Source organism: Rhinolophus sinicus, chromosome 1 (assembly GCF_057876585.1).
Source record: "Rhinolophus sinicus isolate RSI-liver-muscle chromosome 1, RSI-T2T, whole genome shotgun sequence".
NCBI lineage: Eukaryota > Metazoa > Chordata > Mammalia > Chiroptera > Rhinolophidae > Rhinolophus > Rhinolophus sinicus.
This window is the reverse complement of record NC_142501.1, coordinates 168,929,108-168,948,037: the sequence shown is the minus strand read 5'-3', so window position 1 is coordinate 168,948,037 and position 18,930 is coordinate 168,929,108. Positions and strand designations below refer to the sequence as shown.

The following is an 18,930-nucleotide window of genomic DNA, read 5'->3' as shown; positions in this document are numbered from 1 at the left end:
AGTGACAGGGGTACCCATTTTACAGGGCAAGAAGTGCAGTGCTGGGCTGCCAGGATGGACGTACAATGGTTGTTTCATATCCCGTACAATCCACAGGCAGCTGGCATGATTGAATGCTACAACAGCCTTTTGAAGCAAGGCCTCCGGGTGTCAAAACACTCTCCCACAATGCACTAGTGGGCCTTGTGTCTATGGGACATCTTGAGAATCCTGAATGAGAGACCACAGAAGGGAGGGCCTGCACCAGTAGAAGCTTCGCTATATCTAATGGCCGCTCCCATTCAGTTACAGGTTACCACAAGTGAGACTCTTTTAAAGCCAGGCTATGGCACAAATGGAAACATTTTGCTGCCGGCACCCACATGCTTGAAAGCAGGGGAACTGAAGCAATGGACTTGGCCCTGGTAGGTCAAAAGCCCCCACTGTCAGTGGTTGGGCCTAATAGCCCCATGGGGGGGCTGGTTTGACCTATGCTTTTTAAGTGACACCAGAGGTGGTGGCCAAGTGGCCACTGCAAGTGACTATAGTATATGGAGGTCCCGATGCCGGGACGATTTTGCGGGGAACATATGTGCTCTTGCTATGGTCTATTATGGGGTCCCTGTTCTGTTACATGTTGAAACTACACTGGAGACCCCAAGCACTGCCATAAAGGTCTGGTACCACAAACCGGGAAAGGTGCCAGTGACAGCGACCCTCCTTTCCCAGGACTAAAAGCTCCTCCCAGATGGAAGGGATTTGCCATTGTTGGTTCCTATGACTACTATTTCTTTCCGCCCATAGGTGCCTATAGGCTAATATGGCACAGGGACCCTCGCAGAGGACGCTTGTCATGTAGATTGTGAGGCGAGACCCTGTAGGGGTGGAATGTGGGGACAGAGCCAGGACAGCAGTTTCCAGGCTCTCAGCCTCACGTGGAAAGGTGCTGGGTCGGCTAGTAGATGGCCATCAACTGTTACTTGTTAGCCACTGGCCACTGATTTAACTGCCATGGCTGCATTGGAGGGTTGGTTGGTTGGCAGAGAAGGGGACAGCGGATTGTACATTGTGTGGCTCCTGCTTCCTGTGTCTCCAACCCAGCCGCCAGCGAGAATATAGTGGTATGACTCCCCTATCTGTGGCTCCATGGGTGTTCCTTTTTGGCCTCACCATATCCTGCGTTCTTGTGTGGGGAGTGGGAGCTGAGACCCTGCATGACAAGTAAGTTGAAATTTACCCTAGGTTTAATAAAAGTGCTATACCCATAGAGTTAAAAAAAGTAAATAAAATAAACAAGGACAAAAATGCACCATTCAGCGTGACCCTGAAATAGCTCTGAATGCAATACGTTTTTACTGTACTTGATTCTTGAGTTCCATATAATGGATCATATCCATATAACACGATAGGGACTCAGTGGGAAGGTGGCCTGCGATCTATGAAAGTCAGAATTTGTCTTGATTATGAGTCAATGAAAACATGTAACTTGTTTTAAGACACTGTGTTTGGTCAACTCTTCATGCTGTCTTAGCACACTGGAATCATTTTTAACTCTCAAACCAATAGTTCAGCAGTTTCCCAAATTTTTGTTGGGATCAAACAACTTTGAGCTAACTCTAAAGCAGCACAGCATTCTGCTGGAATTCAGAAGAATCAAAACACAAATGCTGAACCCCAGATGTCTTCTTTCTCTCTTTTGTTCTTCCCTGATCTAGCAGATAACAGTAGACTTTGAGGACCTCATAGAGAGGTGCAGGTTAAGCTCGTTCTAGGAAAACTTTCAGTAACTTCCTAAAGTATAAGTTAAAGGAAGATACTAGAAGCTTTGATTTTAATCTGGCAAACCTTGGGTTTAAACCTTGGTATTCCCAGTGATCTTGCATTTAGTAGCTTCTTAGATAGGCACTGGGTATGGGGGCCGAGTACCAGCGTCAGCTCACTGTTAAAAACAACTAATTGATTCTATCCTTTTAATCTGAAAACAATTTGAAGTGACTGATTTCAAAAGCAAATGTTTTCTTATAATTTGAAAAATATTCCAGGTAGGAATGTAGGAGATTACTATAGCTTGAGACCTGGATATGATTAACTTCTTTTCTTTCCCAAAAAGTGACACAAAAAAATCCAGCCCGTGCTTCCTCTACATTTGGTTCTTTGTTGTTTTATTTTTCTCAAATCTTATGTGTTTGGGTGGTGGCCACAGTAAGGCCTGGGGTTGTGGTCATGGCTGGAGTTGTCTGACTCACCTCATGTTTACTGGCATCTTGATAACGGGGCTGATATCTCTTGAATTCCATAGCTAGTTATTAAATGTGTGTTCATTTTAGTACCGTGAAAACAAAAACAGTCATTGTCCAAAAAAATTAACAACAGATTTCCTTGTACAGTATTATTTATACCCAAAATACAACTTTGTTTCAATTTGGCTAATTAGACTACTTTTGATTAGGCAAATTTCTGCATGTTCTGGGACTGACAACCCCAAAACAGTGTTTTTAGAACAGTTTTTAAAATGAGTCAGACTAAGTTAATGAATTAGGTTTCCTTTGGTGTGGGAAAGGACTGTAACAGAAGGGAAAAGAACAGAGAGACTAATTTATTTCCCACGTTTCCAGATTAATCCTGGTGCCATAATATTCTAGAGATTACATGAAAAAAAGAAATGGGAGAGTACTATAAAGTGAAACATGCCATGTTCCAACACAAAATGCTCCCAGAGCTAGTTGCCTATATTTTCTTCTAAAACTCTTTAATTCCATAGCACCTTCAAATCTTGTGATTTTATCAGTGAAATCATCTTTATCGAGTGCTAATCACATTTTAATATTTTGTAGCTTTTTATTCTTTCCAAAAATGAGTGCTGCTATGTTCCATTTATAAAGAAAAATGTGCAACCACTAAAGCAATGTAGGGGAGGAAAAACTTTCTCCTCTACCCTCTTATGTTCAGTAATTGAGGCCTGCAAATTAAATTGATAAAAGACAGGTGAACAGAAGAAAATGGTTTATTCATATGCACATGGGAGCACTTAATTAAGCTGTTGAAGTTAAAGGCTTATATACCTCATTTACTAGGGGAAAGGGAGGGGGTAGAAACAGCTTCTGGGGGAAGAAACAAAAGGTTTCTTTAGGAAAGACAAATGGGTTTTTAGAACAAACCAGAGATAAAAAGCCTTTGTGCCATTTATCTATACAGGTATAAGTGGTCTTTCTGTTTTGTTCAGGGTCAGAAAGCTCCCCTGGAGAGGGATTATGGTAGGTTCTTTTGTGGTCTCTCACCTGGGAGTAGAAGCCACACCAAAGAGGGAATTTACAGCAGTTCTCATTTCTCAGAAGTTTCTGCTTTTAGTCCGTGAAGGGAAGCACTGAGAAGGCTTCCTTCTGCATCTGTTGAATCTCAAATATCTCCATCTTAAAATAATCTTGATACTAACTCTAAGGTTCCGAGTAGGTCCCCATAGCAACTATAGAGACACTTGAAATAGGGCAGCACTGTGGAGCAGGAGCCAGTTTTGTTGGCCGGGGATCTGAAAACTATTAAAACCCATGAATCCTAAACTTTGAATCAAGGGTTGTATTGGTCCAACCCCTGCAAGGAAATGATAGATCCAGGCAGGAAAATTGAATTTGGGGATTTGAGGAGAGTGTAATTAAGGGAGCATTTTACCAACGTGTAGGCAGGGTATGGAGAAGCCACAAGGGGTTGGAAGAACAGGTTAATGAGAGCTAAGCTTGTATGAACCAGGGAAGGGAACATTTTCTAAACCCAGACAGAAAATGCTGCGTGGAGGTCATTGAGAAGGGCTGTGACCTTCAGGAGAGGACCTAATCACAGAGAGGGAGCTGAGAAAATATATATCCAAATTTCACCCTGTTCCTTCCGTCAAATCTCTCTTGCCGCTGCTCCCCATTGGCTAACCCCAACAGAAACCATCAAGCAAGAGAACTTATGATGCAATTCACACAGGCCACCCCAGGCGCAGCTCAGAGTGGAGAAGGCTGCTGAGTGGATGTGGAGTGGATCTGAGGGAGCAAATGGAAACTATCTAGATATTCAGAGAAAAAAAAACAACCCACCAAACAAAAAACTGTCTTCCCCATATGAGGCAGAATACACAGCTGCAGACCAGCTGTGTCCTATCCTTGCTTGAATGAGTCTTCTAGTGCTTCTTCCTCTGTGAAGGCATAAATAAGCTTAGGTTTTTCACCTATTTTCAAAGAACTCTTCGAGCCCCAGTTACAAAATCCATTAGGGTTTATCGTATCTGCTTCTTTTGGTGAAAGCAGGTAATGAATAACACTGTACCACTGGGGCAAGCAATTGTTTCCCCTCTTCAGTGAGTTGGCCCTCACCAAGATCCACGAGACGTGTCACCATGCGCTAAATCCTGGAGGAACTTCTGCTAGGAGCGAGTGCTTTCATGCAAGAAATACTCATCAAATCCCACCATCGTTTTCCAACAGGTCCCAACGCCAAGAGAATGAGGCCACTTGAAACTGTTCCAACTTAGGTATGATTTGCTGTTTTTCTTAATCCTGGGAAAGAACTACCCCCAGTGAATTATTCTCAATATAGTCACAGAGCTGAAAGCACTTGAAATTCCTCTCCCAACAAGCAGAATTTAACAACCGACGTGTTCTGTTAACAAGAGAGGAGAGATCATTTCCATTGAATCCAAAGAAGTGTTATATTATGCTGGCAGAGTTTAATAAGTAAGGAAAATGCAAATAAGAGTAGTCAGAGGAGAAAGCTAAGAACTTGGCATTCAGGGGAAAGAAATTCTAGGGAGGTAGAGAATAAAAGAAATTAGGGAATAGAGAGGAGAGCTAAAAGCAGAAAAAGGACAGGATTCGTGTATCTGATCATTTCAGTGGTGACATAGGCTTTAAAGGTGAATTGTCATGCTGTTAACACTGTAGGGTCAGAGCCCCAGAGAGCAGTTTCCAGGCTCTCAGCCTCAGGTGGAAAGGTGCTGGCTCAGGTAGTAAATGGTCATCAGCTGTGACTAGTTGGCTGTCAGCTATAACCATTGAGCCATTGGCCACTAGTATAACCGCCGCGGCTGCACTGGGGAGTTGAGTGGAGAACAGTCGAGTCGGTCGGTTGGCAGAAAAGCGGACAGCAGGTCGCATGTCGTGTGAACCCAGCCTCCAGTGAGACTATAGTAGTATGATTCCCCTACCTATGGCTCCGTGGGTGTTCCTTTTTGGCCTCACCATGTCCTGTGTTCTTGTGTGGGGAGCGAGACCAGAGACCCCACATGACACCCTGCATCACAAACACTATGACGTAAATCATTCAGATATTATTAAGCCCTGCAACATGACAAATGCCACAAGCCTTCCGGTGAGCCTTACTCAGGAGTGGACTCAGAATTTGTGAACCAGAAGTTTACACAATGTGTGGGGCCCTCTTTTTTAAAATTAGGAAAATCAAAATCAGGTACAGAGCTATGTAAGATTCCTGTACAAGTGAGGAGATCTGAAATGTAAGCTTTTTAGCTTTACACCTCTGGCCATTCTCAACTATCTGTACTCCAAAGAATATGAAAGGTGGGGGAAAATAAATGTAAATATGAGAAAACCCCACATTCACAGAGAGAGAGGAAATGAGAATACAGATATCATAACAAGATTTGCGCAAAGAAAAATAAATATGGCCAAACTAATTTATTTCACTACACCCCAGGGCAGGGAGTGGTAGAGACTTTCTGAAGAGCTGGCAAATGTTTGAAGGGAAAAAACAGAGTGTTGTCTTCACAGGCCCAGCCCATAAAGAATTGTGAAATGAGACCCAGTAGGATTAGCGAGTGGTGAGTGGCACAATACGATGAGGAACTCTGAAAGGAATGGTAAGAGGTGTGGAAACATGGCTATAGCACAAGCTTGCCTAAGATAAGCCAGTGGGGATCCTCTAAATATAATTAAAGTAATCCTTCAATTACCCATTAGAGAAGAGGGAGTATTACTAATTTCTCCTGAGCTAGAGAGAGAGAGAGATCTTTGAGAATGTCCCTGAAAAGCTACCCCTTTTGAAATTGTCACATCCTTTGTCGTCCACGCTCCTCCATCACGCCTGGGCACAGTGGTACAGAGGGATGTTCAGGAAGTTCTCACTGGGTAACTGTGCTGTGGGTGTGAGGTGACAGACAGGAGTACACGGGTGCTGCACAGATGAAGTCTTTAGCATAGTACTTGGCATACAGTAAAATCTCAAAAAAATGTAAGACATTACATTAGGTATTGTATTAAACAGTCAATGATGAAACCTACTTCTTCAATAAAATAAGACTTTAATGAACACGAGTGATTCTACTACTAGTGAATATACTTGAGTGCTGTTTCACTCAAGATATTTAATGTTGGGCGGTTGGATGGCTCAATTGGTTAGAGCGCAAACTCTGAACAACAGGGTTGCCAGTTCGATTCCCACATTGGCCAGTGAGCTGCGCCCTCCACAACTAAATTGAAGATAACGCCCTGCCACTGAGCTTCTGGAGGGGCAGCCAGATGACTCAGATGATTAGAGCACGAGCTCTGAACAACAAGGTTGCCGGTTCAATTCCATCATGGGATGGTGGGCTATGCCCCCTGCAACTAAAGGTTGAAAACAGCAACTGGACTTGGAGCTGAGCTGCGCCCTCCACAACTAGATTGAAGACAACAAGCTGCCACTGAGCTTCCAGAGGGGCACCAGATGGCTCAGCTGGTTAGAACATGAGCTTTCAACGAGGTTGCCAGTTCAATGGGATTGTGGGCTGAGCTCCCTGCAACTAAAGGTTGAAAACAGCAACTGGACTTGGAGCTGAGCTGTGCCCTCCACAACTAAATTTAAGGACAATGACTTGGAGCTGATGGGCCCTGGAGAAACACACTGTCCCCCAATATTCTCCAATAAAATTTTTTTAAAAAAAGATATTTAATGTTTATTCCAATTCATTATTGCTGTTTATAAACTTGGTGGCTTAAGCAACAATTGTTTTATTAGGTTGGTGCAAAAGTAATTGTGGTTTAAAAAGTTAAAAATAATTGCAAAAACTGCAATTACTTTTACACCAACATGATGTCTCAAGATTTTGTGGGTCAGGAGTTTAGGCAAGTCACTCAGAGGTATGGAGCTGGCAGATGAGCTGCTCTGGAAGGTCCAAGGTGGCTCCTTTGTGAGGATAGATGGAAAACTGGGATCAGCAGGGACCATTGAACAATGGAATGACAGTTTCTTACAAAGTGGTCAAAGCTCCCAAAACAAGTATTCCAAGAGAGTCAGGTCAAAACTCCAAAGCTTTTTTATGAGCTAATTTTCAAAGTCCCAGACCATCAATTCTACCTCAATCATTTGGACAGGTAAGTCGATCCAAAGGAGCAACTTTAAGCAGAGGAGAATTAGACTCTACCTCTTAGTGGGAGAAGCAGTGAAGAATTTATAGCCATCTTTACGATACCATAGTGCTTATAAATATTAAATGAACAATGTTAGAAATTGTCTCAAGACAGCTACGCATATGAGTTAGAATAGAGTTCACGCCCATGGGTGTTTGGTTCTTTGTGGGAGACCTGTTTCTGCCACACCAAATGTTTCTTCTGGATATTTGTTTCGATGGTCCATGGTTCCGGCCAGTACAAGAACTTTAGACATTTGAAATTCCAAATCCTGGTTTTCCCATACAGGCCATATCTTTAAAAAAAGCAGTCTAGCTGTCATCTTTCAAAATTCCAGATGAGGTTCTCCTGAAAGTTTGGTAAGGAGACACTCTGTTCCTAACAGAAGGAAAAGGCTCTCCTCGAAGTTCCCACCATTTCTCATCTTTAACCTCTCCAGACCCATGAAAAGAAATAGGGCTATAGAGAAAAGAAAGAAATAACTGAAAAACTCTAGGTAAAAGGATGAATTAAAGGGTCTCTGTAAAATATTAATTTGGGGTTTATTAAACCATTTTTTGCCTTATGAGTGTCTCAAAGAAATGATAGTTCTCGTTTCAGTTTTACACTTGGTGAAATTACCAGATGACCATATGATCACATTTGGGTCTCAAAACAACCCTAGAAGCTAAATAGGAAACATACTATTATTTTTCCTTTTTTGTAGATGAAGAAACCAGTGACTTAACCGAAGTCTCTTGGCTGGCAAAAGGCAGCTCAGGTCTGGAACGTAGATCTCTCAATTCTACACCAAATGTTCTTTCAGCTATGCTGCTGCCTTTGAATAAGCTCATGCGATTTGGGCAAAATAATATTTATCTAATTTCACATCCACTGCATATTTAAGTCTTTTAGAATAATAATTCTTTTCAAAAATATCTCATTTTTGCATTTTTCACCTAGAGATGTGTTTGCTCTTTCTGCAAGGATAACAATGTGTATTTTTGTAGAGAGTGCACACCAAATTTAAATATTTCAAAATATAGGATTTTTTTCCTCATCCAAGAATAACTGGTATTCATCATACTTAGCAAGAACATCATGGGTTTCATTTTCAAAGTACTTCGTAAGCATCAGCTCATTAAGCATTCCTGCAGTCTTCAGCATGACAGTTGTTTTCAAAATATCTCTCATTTCCCAGGAAAGTTCTCCACTCAGTCTTATTTATACAAATGAGCACATTTGTGCAGGTCTTAAAATAAGAAGTGAAAGGCCATGAAATTATTTCAATCAGCATGTAGCAAATACAATTAGCTCAGCCAGACAGAAATGCCCAGTGGCTGGTCTGAAGGACAATGTGACACATAGTAGAATAACTCATGACCTTCTACATTATAGGTACTAGATTTTTCCACAAGAACACAACACAGGCACCTGCTTTAGAATTAAAAACTCGAGGTGATTTCCCACTTGGATCATTGTAAATGACATAGCCATAGTCTATCATTAAGTTTTGTTTCCAATTTCTGGATGGAAATATAACAAAACATGAGACCCCTAAAAAATAATTCCGACCTGGGACATAATATACAATCAGGGACCGTGCAGCAAATGTGGGGGTTGACCCTCAACTGGCCACCAAAGGTCATATGACAAACCCTACACTTCTTTTACTTGTATGTCCTAATATGTCTCCCCCACAGCTATGCCAAGATTCTCAGCATTCTCGTAGCTCCTTTGTGGTAAGGCCAATGTGAAAATACCTCTTACTGAGACTAGCAAGACATTAATTCAGGCACATTCTTATCTTCTAAGTGTGGATTTAGATGCATATAGAAAACTGGAATTTAAATACATAAAATATCAGACAAGTGAGCTTGTTTTTGAGTGAACTAAATGTAAAGATATTCTGAAACTAGGACTCCTGGACAGCTTGAAATCACAGAGTGGAGGAAGACTTGGAAGAAGGGAGAAAAAAGTAAGGGAACACTAAAGTTTCATTTCCTATATAGCACTTACTGCAAGACATAACTGACTATAGTGATAATATTTCCAGGCAGAGCAATGGGAATAATAATCACTGACGTGTGTATGTTATTAGGTTGGTGCAAAAGTCATTGTGGTTTAAAAGGTTAAAAATAATTGCAAAAACCGCCATGACTTTTGCACCAACCTAACACTTCAGAGTTTGCAAAAAGCCTTCCCACCTCAATGGTTCCCTTTGATACTGGAAGGAATTGTTCTTCCCATTCTATAGATGAAATTTGGAAAGATTAAGTCATTTGCTCAAAGTACATTTAGTACTTGGCAGAGCTAAGGCCCAAAGCAAAAACCTCTGATTTCTGGTGTGCAGCCTGTTCTGCTGGACCACGTGAGACCCCTGGATTCTGAGTCCAAAGTGTGGTGTTCCAGTCTTTGCTCACCTCTTGCCTTTGCACACTGAGCCAAATAATTTAGATTCTCCACACCAAACCAAATAATTTATATTCTTTGGTTTCTTATAGTTAAATATTATCTACTCTCCTTATTGAATCAAATGAGAAAGTACAAAAGAAAATATTTTATAAACTGTGAAATGCTATTAAATGTAAGGAAGGTGTAACTACATCTAACTTACTGAATTGATATTACTGGGCCTTGTCTAAACACATCCTTACAGTTAAGCTTTCCTCCCTTTTTTCTGAAAAAATAAATAATCCCTCCTTCTATTCAGAGTTAAACCTTCCACCTACACATTAATATTAAACCAGCAAATATTTGTCAAGGGCTTACTGAGATTCTACCATCTCACTTAATCTTCATCATCTTACAGATAAAGAACTGAGGCTCAAAAAAACTAAATAATTTACCCAGGATGATGCAAATTAAGTATTAGAGCCAACGTAGTCCTGTTTCAGAGCCTGTGTCTTTAAATGCTGTGCAAAATTAGCTTCCCATTGGTTCGGGCAACTTCTCTGTTTTCCCCCATTTCAGTTATTTGTGATCGCAGAGCAATCCACCCCCAAATTAAATGGCTTAAAACCAGTCCCCTCATTTGCACATGATTCTATAATCTGTACTGCGCTCAACAGGAGGGTTCTTCTGTTGATTTTGTCTGGAGTCACTTGTGTGGCTCCAGCAAACCGGGAGCTCAGCTGAAGCTGAACCATCTCAGATGGTCTCTCATCCTCCCGAGTTCTCTCCATGTGGCCGCTTATCATTCAGCGGTACAAATTAGTCTCTAGTCCAAGCTTTTTTAAAGCACGGGGGATGGCTCCCACGGGATAACAAATCCCAATGTGCAAGTCCTTGCCAAGCCTCTGCTAAAGTCATGCTGTCTAATGTCTCATTGGCCAAAACAAGCCACAAGGCAAAGGCCAAAGTCACAGGGCATGAAGCCCAGGGATTGTGGGTCACTAGAGCCATCATTAAGTACTACGTTTCCTCTCTGTCACTCTATCTTCTTATTTGTTTTACTTATGCTTTCTCCTAAGCATAAAAAATATTGGATGACCACATTTTAATACAAATAAAAATTTTCTGTGATCATACTTTCTGCTTTGGCTACCATTTAACTCTCCTCCCTTTCACAGCCCAAACATCTTAAAAGAGTGGTCTACACTTCATCACTGTCTAGCGACTGTTTTCCAGTCACTACAGACTGGCCTCCACCAGCACTGTGGCACCAAAACTAATCTCTCTCAACTCTCCAATTACCTCTGTATTTCCAGAGGCAATGGATAATTCCCTGACCTTGTTTACTTGGACTTCTCTGTGACATTTAACACTTTCTTTTCCTTATGTGACGCTCCTTTCTCTCATCATTTATAGCTTTAGCTCTTTCCATGCTCTAATGGCACCTAATTGTCTTCACTCACCAGGCTTCTGACTCCTGCCCTCTCCTCTACTCATTATACAGCTTCTCATGCTAATAGCACCCAAACTATGTATTTAACCCCCAAACTCTATGCTTTCCTGCAGACCCACTTATTGAAATACATCTCTGCTGAAATTCAAGAAGTCCAAAACTAATTCATCATCGTTCTTCTAAAACCAGACCCTCCTCTTATAATTCTTTATTTGGTGATTAATACCATCATCTACCTATTTGCCCAAAGTAGAAATGTGATAACCTAGGACTCTTCCTTCTCTTCTTCCCACAATACCCAATTGGTCATTACATTGTATCTGCTCTGCCTTTAAATATTTCTCATAACTATCCAGTGGTATGCTGGTAAATGTTCAACAACCAGCTTTGGGAAAGTGTGGGGAGAGATTGGGTAGCATTTTATGATTTCCATGGTGTAATCCTCCCACAATGGCTGATTTCAAGCTAGTAACATGACATCACCAAACATAATTGGGAAGAAATGTGCAGTAGCACACATTACATGGTATTTCCACTTGTAGAGACAACAGGTGTAAATGACCTAAAGAGAGTAACAGTATGAGTGTGAAGTGCTGAGTTTTGAGTATTTATTTCCTTTGTTTTTATATATTTAATTTAATTATAAGCATATATAATTCAATTTTTGAAGCTAGCTCATCAAATTCCTGGAAATTTAACAATTGGCTCTCATGAGCCAATACAAGCTAGATCGAATCCTCTCCTCTCCATTTCTAAGACCACAGCCAAAATTTAAGGCCCTGACCACCTCTCATCTTAATATTGCAATTTCCTCCTAATAAGTCTTTCTGTTTTTCTATCCTCCACATAGCTGTCCCAAAGACCCTTTCTAGCATACTATATGTTTTTATTTAAACATGTTCTTCAGTCAAGAGAAATTTAATTTCTATGCTTTTGCCTTGTTGAGACTACAAGAAGTATCATGGAAGGGGACTTTTGATAACAAATAACCCAACCAATCTTCTATGATAAGCCTTTGTTTTTCCCAACACAGAAAAATATATTTGCCACATATACAAAACCTTAAAATATTTGGAATTCTTTATTTAAACATTCAAAGTGAATTCTGAATTTTTTCTGATACTGGTTTTGGGTTCTTTGTTTGTTTGTTTTTCCTCTTTCCCAACATCTTTGTGTAAGAACTAAATGGAGATTTTTATTTGCAAGAAAGCTGAGAAATCATCTGAGCAGAAGCCAGGAAAGCTGGGTTCCAGCCCATTTCCCTTCTTAAAAGCTCTGTGACCTTAAGTATGTCCTGTCACAGCCTTACTAGTCCTGTTCATCTGCCACATCATGGGGTTGTTGCAAAGATTAGATAAGGTAATATCCCATTTGTAAATCTGTTTGGTAAACCTGAGGCACTTTGATAATATAAACTCCCAGGGTCTGTTATGCACCATTACTGTTTCTAACTAATGTTTATCCAAAGGTATAAATGATATAACACACATTTCACTGTTAGTACTCTGAGGGGTCTCTTAGAGGAATTTAAGTCTCCAAGGTGAGTACATGTTGTTTTCATTAAAACTGGAATAGATTAGGGGTAGCCAGATGGCTCAGTTGGTTAGAGAACAGCTCTGAACAACAGGGTTGCTGGTTCAATTCCCACATGGGCCAGTGAGCTGCGCCCTTCACAACTAGATTGAAGGACAATGACTTATAGCTGATGGGCCCGAAGAAGCATACTGTTCCCCAAAATTCCCCAATAAAAATTTTTAAAAATTGGGGGGTACTTAAAACAATTATTTTTAAAAAAACTGGAATAGATTAGTAATTTAAGATTACATAAAGTTATAAATGATTTCAGTTTTTCCCCTACACTCTATCACAAGTCACCTATGTGCAGCTTTACTCTCCGTATTTCCAAAGCACTGTTCCCTAGCCCAGGTGGCCCACCTTGTGGGGTACACATAGTGAGACAGGTGAAAACAAGTTCTTATTTGTTTCTCACATGATAAGAAAGTCTGTGCTAGCATCTATAGATTCCTTTTCTTCAATAAAACTTTATTTGCTAATGAAGTTAGAACCAAATAGCCATATTAATTCCTATGTTTCCTAAAAAAATAAAATAAAATATTAATAGTAAAGGAAAATATAAATCAGATGAAGAAATGGAAATCACCTCTTGATTAAATGAGGTAGATTAAATATATGCATACATTGCCACTCCCTGTTAAAATTCCAGTATAATGATAGAAAAAGAAAAATTATAAACTCACAATGACAAAGTAAAAAAGCGGAGAAGACAAAGAAGATAAAAGATATCAGCAAATTTTTAGAACATATAAAGCAGTTGGAAGAACAAGAAAAGCTTAAACCTAAGGGTTTTTAGAGAAGGGTGCCACAGACAAAGAAGGCAATTCACACTGCAGAACCCAGAAAAGTTTCAAGAATTGGAGGGACCAAGTAATTTGGGAGATGTGGTGAAGGCAGAGCTTGAAATCAGGAGGATTGGTTGAAAGTGTATCAGATCAACAGATATGAGATCCTTCCTTACGCCTGCACAGCCAGGGGGCTTCCCATTTTACCCTAAACAGGAAAAAGGTCATTCTTCTCTGGCCCTGGACTTGAGATTGACACAGTGGAGAGTGGATATGGTGCCACGCAGAAACCTGGGGGACCAAGTGAGAGTCAGTGTATGTAATGAGAGAACTCCAGTCTTTTCACTCATTCATCTCACAGAATGCTAGCAACCAGGCTTATACCCACCTCCCCAAAGTAGGAGATATGAATATCTTCTCTAGAAAAAAATATCTCCCCAAGAGAAAAGATCTGACAGTGACATTTAGGGTGCCCCATTAAAGTATTAAGTTCCTGCTTCAGCTCCTCCATGAAAGGTCTGCAGGATGACAAGTCCTGCCCATGAAACTTCTAATATGCTTTTTGGTGACTCACTATTAAATATTACTGGACAACCAAAGACATTAGACACTTGAGAAAAGCTTTCAACAAGAAAAACAAAGACCGAAATGAACAAACCAAAATCAGAAGGATAATATGAAACAGAAAAATGCAGGGTGCAGATGAAATTTTCAAAATGTTTGATTAATGTCCTCAAAAGGACAAAAGTATATATTACACACACTAATGAAAAAAGAAGAGAATAATATTTAAAAAGGGGGATCATAAAGAATAAGAAGTTACAGTCATATGAGCAAAATGTTTATAAAATCAATAGAAGAAATGAAAGATAAAGTTGAAGAAGTTTCCCAGAATAATATTAAAAAGATGGAAAAAAGGAGCAAAAATAGTAAGTAAATTAGAGCATCAACCCAAGAATTCTGACATTTAACTATGATGTGGGGATAGAGTCCCAGAGAGCAGTTTCCAGGATCTCAGCCTCACATGGAAAGGTGCTGGTTCAGGTAGTAGATGGCCATCAGCTGTGACTAGTTGGCCATCAGCTGTTACCAGTTATTCATTAGCCACTGATATAACTGCCATGGCTAGGCTAGCAAGCGCGGATTGCAGTTAGTATGGCAGATTGCTGTTAGCAAGGGGGTTGGTTGGTTGGTTGGTTGGCAGAGAAGCAGATGGTGGATTGCGGATCATGAGGCTCCTGCCTCCTGTGTCTCTAACCCAGCCTCCAGCGAGGATATAGTGGTGTGACTCCCCTGTCTATGGCTCCGTTGATGCTCCTTTTTGGTCTCACCATAGCCTGTGTTCTTGTGCGGGGAGCAGGAGCTGAGACCCCACATAAATATCAGAAAGAAAAGACAAATTGAAAAATAGAGGGGCAAAAATTATCAAAGAACTTAACAGGTAAAAAGTCTCCCAGAACTGAAATACATAAATGTCCGAATTCAAAGAATTAGTGCCTAAAATAAATTTAAAAGGATCCAAACTAAGGCAGAAATTGTAATATTTTGGAACACTGGGGATAAATATTAAAACTTAAAAGCCTTTGGACAGGAAGAAAAAAACAATCTTATTATAAATAAATGGGGGAACTGACATTGAAGTTCTTACTAGCAACACTGGAAACTAGAAGAAAATGAAACATGCTTTAAAATTCTGAGAAAAAAAAGTTTCCAAGCTAAAATTCTATATCCAGCTAAACTATGTATCAAGTGAAGAAGAAAAAAAAATACAGATGTTTTTCTGATATGCAGTCTCAAAAATGTTGTCTCAGAAAGCTTCTGGAGAATGTGCTCCATGAAAATGAGGGAGAACACCAAAAAAAAGAAACACATACGGGACCTAGGAAGCAAGAACTCAAACACTAGAAAAGATCAAAGGGGATTCCCAGGGTGGTGGTGACTAGAGATCCCAATAGAAAAGCAGTCAAATGGAGCAAGAGAACTGACACTCTGGGAGGGACCTCTCAAAGGGGGAAAATGGAACCGGGGGATTCCTTTGTGGGTTTATTGTGGTGGTTTTATTGTTGTTGTTATCATGTTAAAAGGAATTTTTTAATTTTGTTGAAAAATTTAGAAGGTTAAATAATGGGTACATGGAAAAGCACATTTAAAAAACAAGGCTGTTTCTAGGTCCAGACAAAATCAAAATATTGTTCAAGAAGAGAAACTTGAGTATAATTCAAAACAGGAAATTACTACTTGGCTCAGGTGTGAAGAATATTTATATTGTCATAAATGTTAAAAGATGATTTAAATAAGAATTGTGATATAATTATTTTAGGTAGCGAGGAGAGGGGAAGAAGGATGAGAAGAGTACGCTATGCATGTGTCTGCCTGCATAAGTTATTTGTCTGTGTGAAGTGATAGCTGTTACAGTATTAAATCAGTATAACAGCTTAACATAATGTATTTTAAAATATCCATTTACGCATGTTATTTAGAAATATTGAGCAGAAGAAATTACTCACTTTATTTATAAACCTCAAGTATTATTTAAATCTCTTTGGATGCATTTGTGTATAAAACTATGATTGAAAAAATATTTCAAAAGGGTTACCGACTATTTCTGGGAAATCCAGAGATAGAAAAAAATTTCTATTAAAGTCTGAAAACTGTATCCATAATCCCAGAGTTCAGACTGTGGCACTTATGGATACTCTGAAAGAAAATGTAGACAGCTCACTCCTTTTAAGAGAGTTCATAAGGAGGCCAATTTACTTAGCCTCTTAGGCTCACTTGTCTCATCTCTAAACTGAAGAAGTTAGTTTGGAGCTAACTAAACTCAAATGCAAGGCAAATAACAAAAGTGAAACAGACCAGGTACAAATGCCAGCATCCCTTATACAATATAGTATCTACTCAGATGGAGCCAGCTGTCATCACGAAGCCCTGCTGTTGCTAAGAGGGCCAATAGTTCAAGAGAAATTGTAAATCTGGATTTTTATGTGAAACCTCTGGATTTTTAAATGCTAATTTAAAACACACAGTGCCTACCAAACCAAACCCATCTGCAGGACACTGCTAACTCACAGATTGCCAGTGTGAGACCTCTAAATGAGGTGAACATTGGTGGTACCTTTAGGGCATTGCAATGTCTCATTCCTAAAAATCTTCACTGAATGCACGGGTTTCCCCACTACCAAAGAGTCGATTTGTTTATATAACACATTACTTCACTTGGTGACTTTTATCTTCACTGTGAACACTCTCAAATGTTAAGAAGTTTTCATTCAAGGAAGAACAATCATAAATAGAGTTTCCACTGAACACAGCTGGGCCAAAAAATCAAGAAGTCATTCTCACAGGGACATAATTGAGTAAAAACTGCCATTAATCTGTCTTTTCAGACATGTTAGTCCACGAAGACAATTACCTTTAAATACAAAGGACAATATCAAGCTCAATATTTGCTAAGATTATTAGATACTCTTTCATAAGGAAACTTATACCCACCACCGCTAATTATCTTCTTGGTTCACAGGTCTAGGAAACATGAAGACTGTGCTTTTTTTCCTGAACATTTTGGGAACTGCAGCCGCAATCCCGGTAAATATTCTTTCTTCTGTTATTACATCTCTCCCTCCTGACATCTAGCTTAGAAATCCTCCATTTAAAAGAAGATGTTCCTATGTAGTGGTTTGAAACTCTCTTTTTATCTTAATCATATTATTATTATTGTTGTTATTGTTTTACCCAAGCAAGGTATAGATGACTAGAAAAATTGAGATAAGTTCCTTTTCAAAAAAATATTTCTTTTAAAAACTATCAGGTTCTACAAGATGCAATAAATTTTCAGCTGAAAGTGTTAGTTATCAGTTCATTAGCCAGGGAATATGCCCAAATACCAAAGAGAACAGGAAGAAATAAAGTCTATGGAAGCTCATCACATTAGTATGAGAAATCTTGGAGTGCACGCCCATCCTCTCCAGCAGCATTTTCTTTAAGATCATATACAGACTGAATGAGAAATTCTGAGTCTGAACCAATGGGTTAGGGACAGGAAATGGTACAGTAACCTCAAATCAGTTCCTAACTAATTCTTGGGGGGTTGTCCAAGCAAACGTGCTGAGAGCAGACAGGGCTAGAACATTCTTTTCTTCACGGTCAGATATCCTGGCCCTAACATTCACTCAGCCGTATACAAATTGGATTATTTGAGACCAGGTCAGCAGCCTCAAAATAAACTAAAAGTTAGATACATATATGGAACCATGGCTGGATGATCATATCATCCTTAATCACACTAAAGGATTTGTGTATTTTTTTCCTATTTCACCAAAAGGAGGAGACAGGCTCCTTTAAATAGACAAAGCAATTTATCTTTTGTCCCTTCTCTCCCTCCCTCTCTGCATCTAAGAGTCTATCCTTGCTTTTTGGATAGATGGTGGCTAGCTTCTGGTTGATAGATGTGTCAGCAGAGACAAACACCAGGCCACCCAGACCAGGCAGTTCTTAGGAAACAGAGTGGATGACCACTGCTAAGAATCATGCTTCCGGAGTGGAGAGCTACTGCAGCATTATACATTGTCCTCAGAAATTACAAACGTGGGGGAATATTTAAGATCTTGCTCCCCAGCATATGTCGTCAGTTTGGCTTAAATAAACTCATTTTAAAAAAGGAAATTAAAAAAGTGGGATAAATTATGTTCAGCACAGAAAGGAGTTCCCTCTGAACCACTGTTTTCTCCTGTATTTTTTTCTTCCCTGGCAGCTATTGCTGCTATGTAAACAGGCATCAAAAGTGTCTTTCAACCAAATGTTTGAATGACACGCCTGCATATAGACACATTCCAGATGTTTCCTTTTAGGACAATTTTTTAAAATATACATATTTTTTATTTTTCAACTACATTTGACATACAATATTATATTAGTTGCAGGTGTACAAGCTAGTGATTAGACATTACTATAACTTACAAAGTGATCACCCCAATAAATCTAGTACCCTTCTGACACCATACATAGTTACAATATTATGGACTATACTTCTTATACTATACTTTACATCCCCATGACTATTTTGTAACTACCAATTTGTATTTCTTAATCCCTTCATCTTTTTCACCCTGCCTCCCAACCCCCTCCCATCTATCACCCTGATAAATCTAGTACCCATCTGACACCATACATAGTTATTACAATATTATTGACTATATTACTTATGCTATACCTTACATCCCTATGACTTCTGTGTAACAACTAATTTGTACTTCTTAATCCCTTCCCCTTTGTCACCCACCTCCAGTTCCCCTCGCTTCTGGCAACCCTCAAATTGTTCTCTGTATCTATGAGTTTGTTTCAGTTTGGTTTGTTCATTTAGATTCCACATATAAGTGAAATTATATGG

The 18,930-nt window shown here is 39.6% G+C and overlaps 1 protein-coding gene across 4 annotated transcripts in view; it reads left to right on the top strand.

The window, feature by feature from the left end:
* Positions 1–18,930, top strand: part of SPARCL1 (SPARC like 1) — a 49,324-nt gene that overhangs the window by 13,673 nt on the left and 16,721 nt on the right. For 2 of the 4 annotated variants that reach the window (XM_019731256.3, XM_019731255.3), the window contains exon 2: positions 17,065–17,129. In XM_019731256.3, the coding sequence (XP_019586815.3) occupies positions 17,076–17,129 (54 nt within the window). In that variant the 5' untranslated portion in view covers positions 17,065–17,075. Of the gene's footprint in view, positions 1–4,466; positions 4,490–8,064; positions 8,119–17,064; positions 17,130–18,930 lie in introns of those variants that run through there. The other 2 variants (XM_074323782.2, XM_074323773.2) reach the window with 2 other exon arrangements.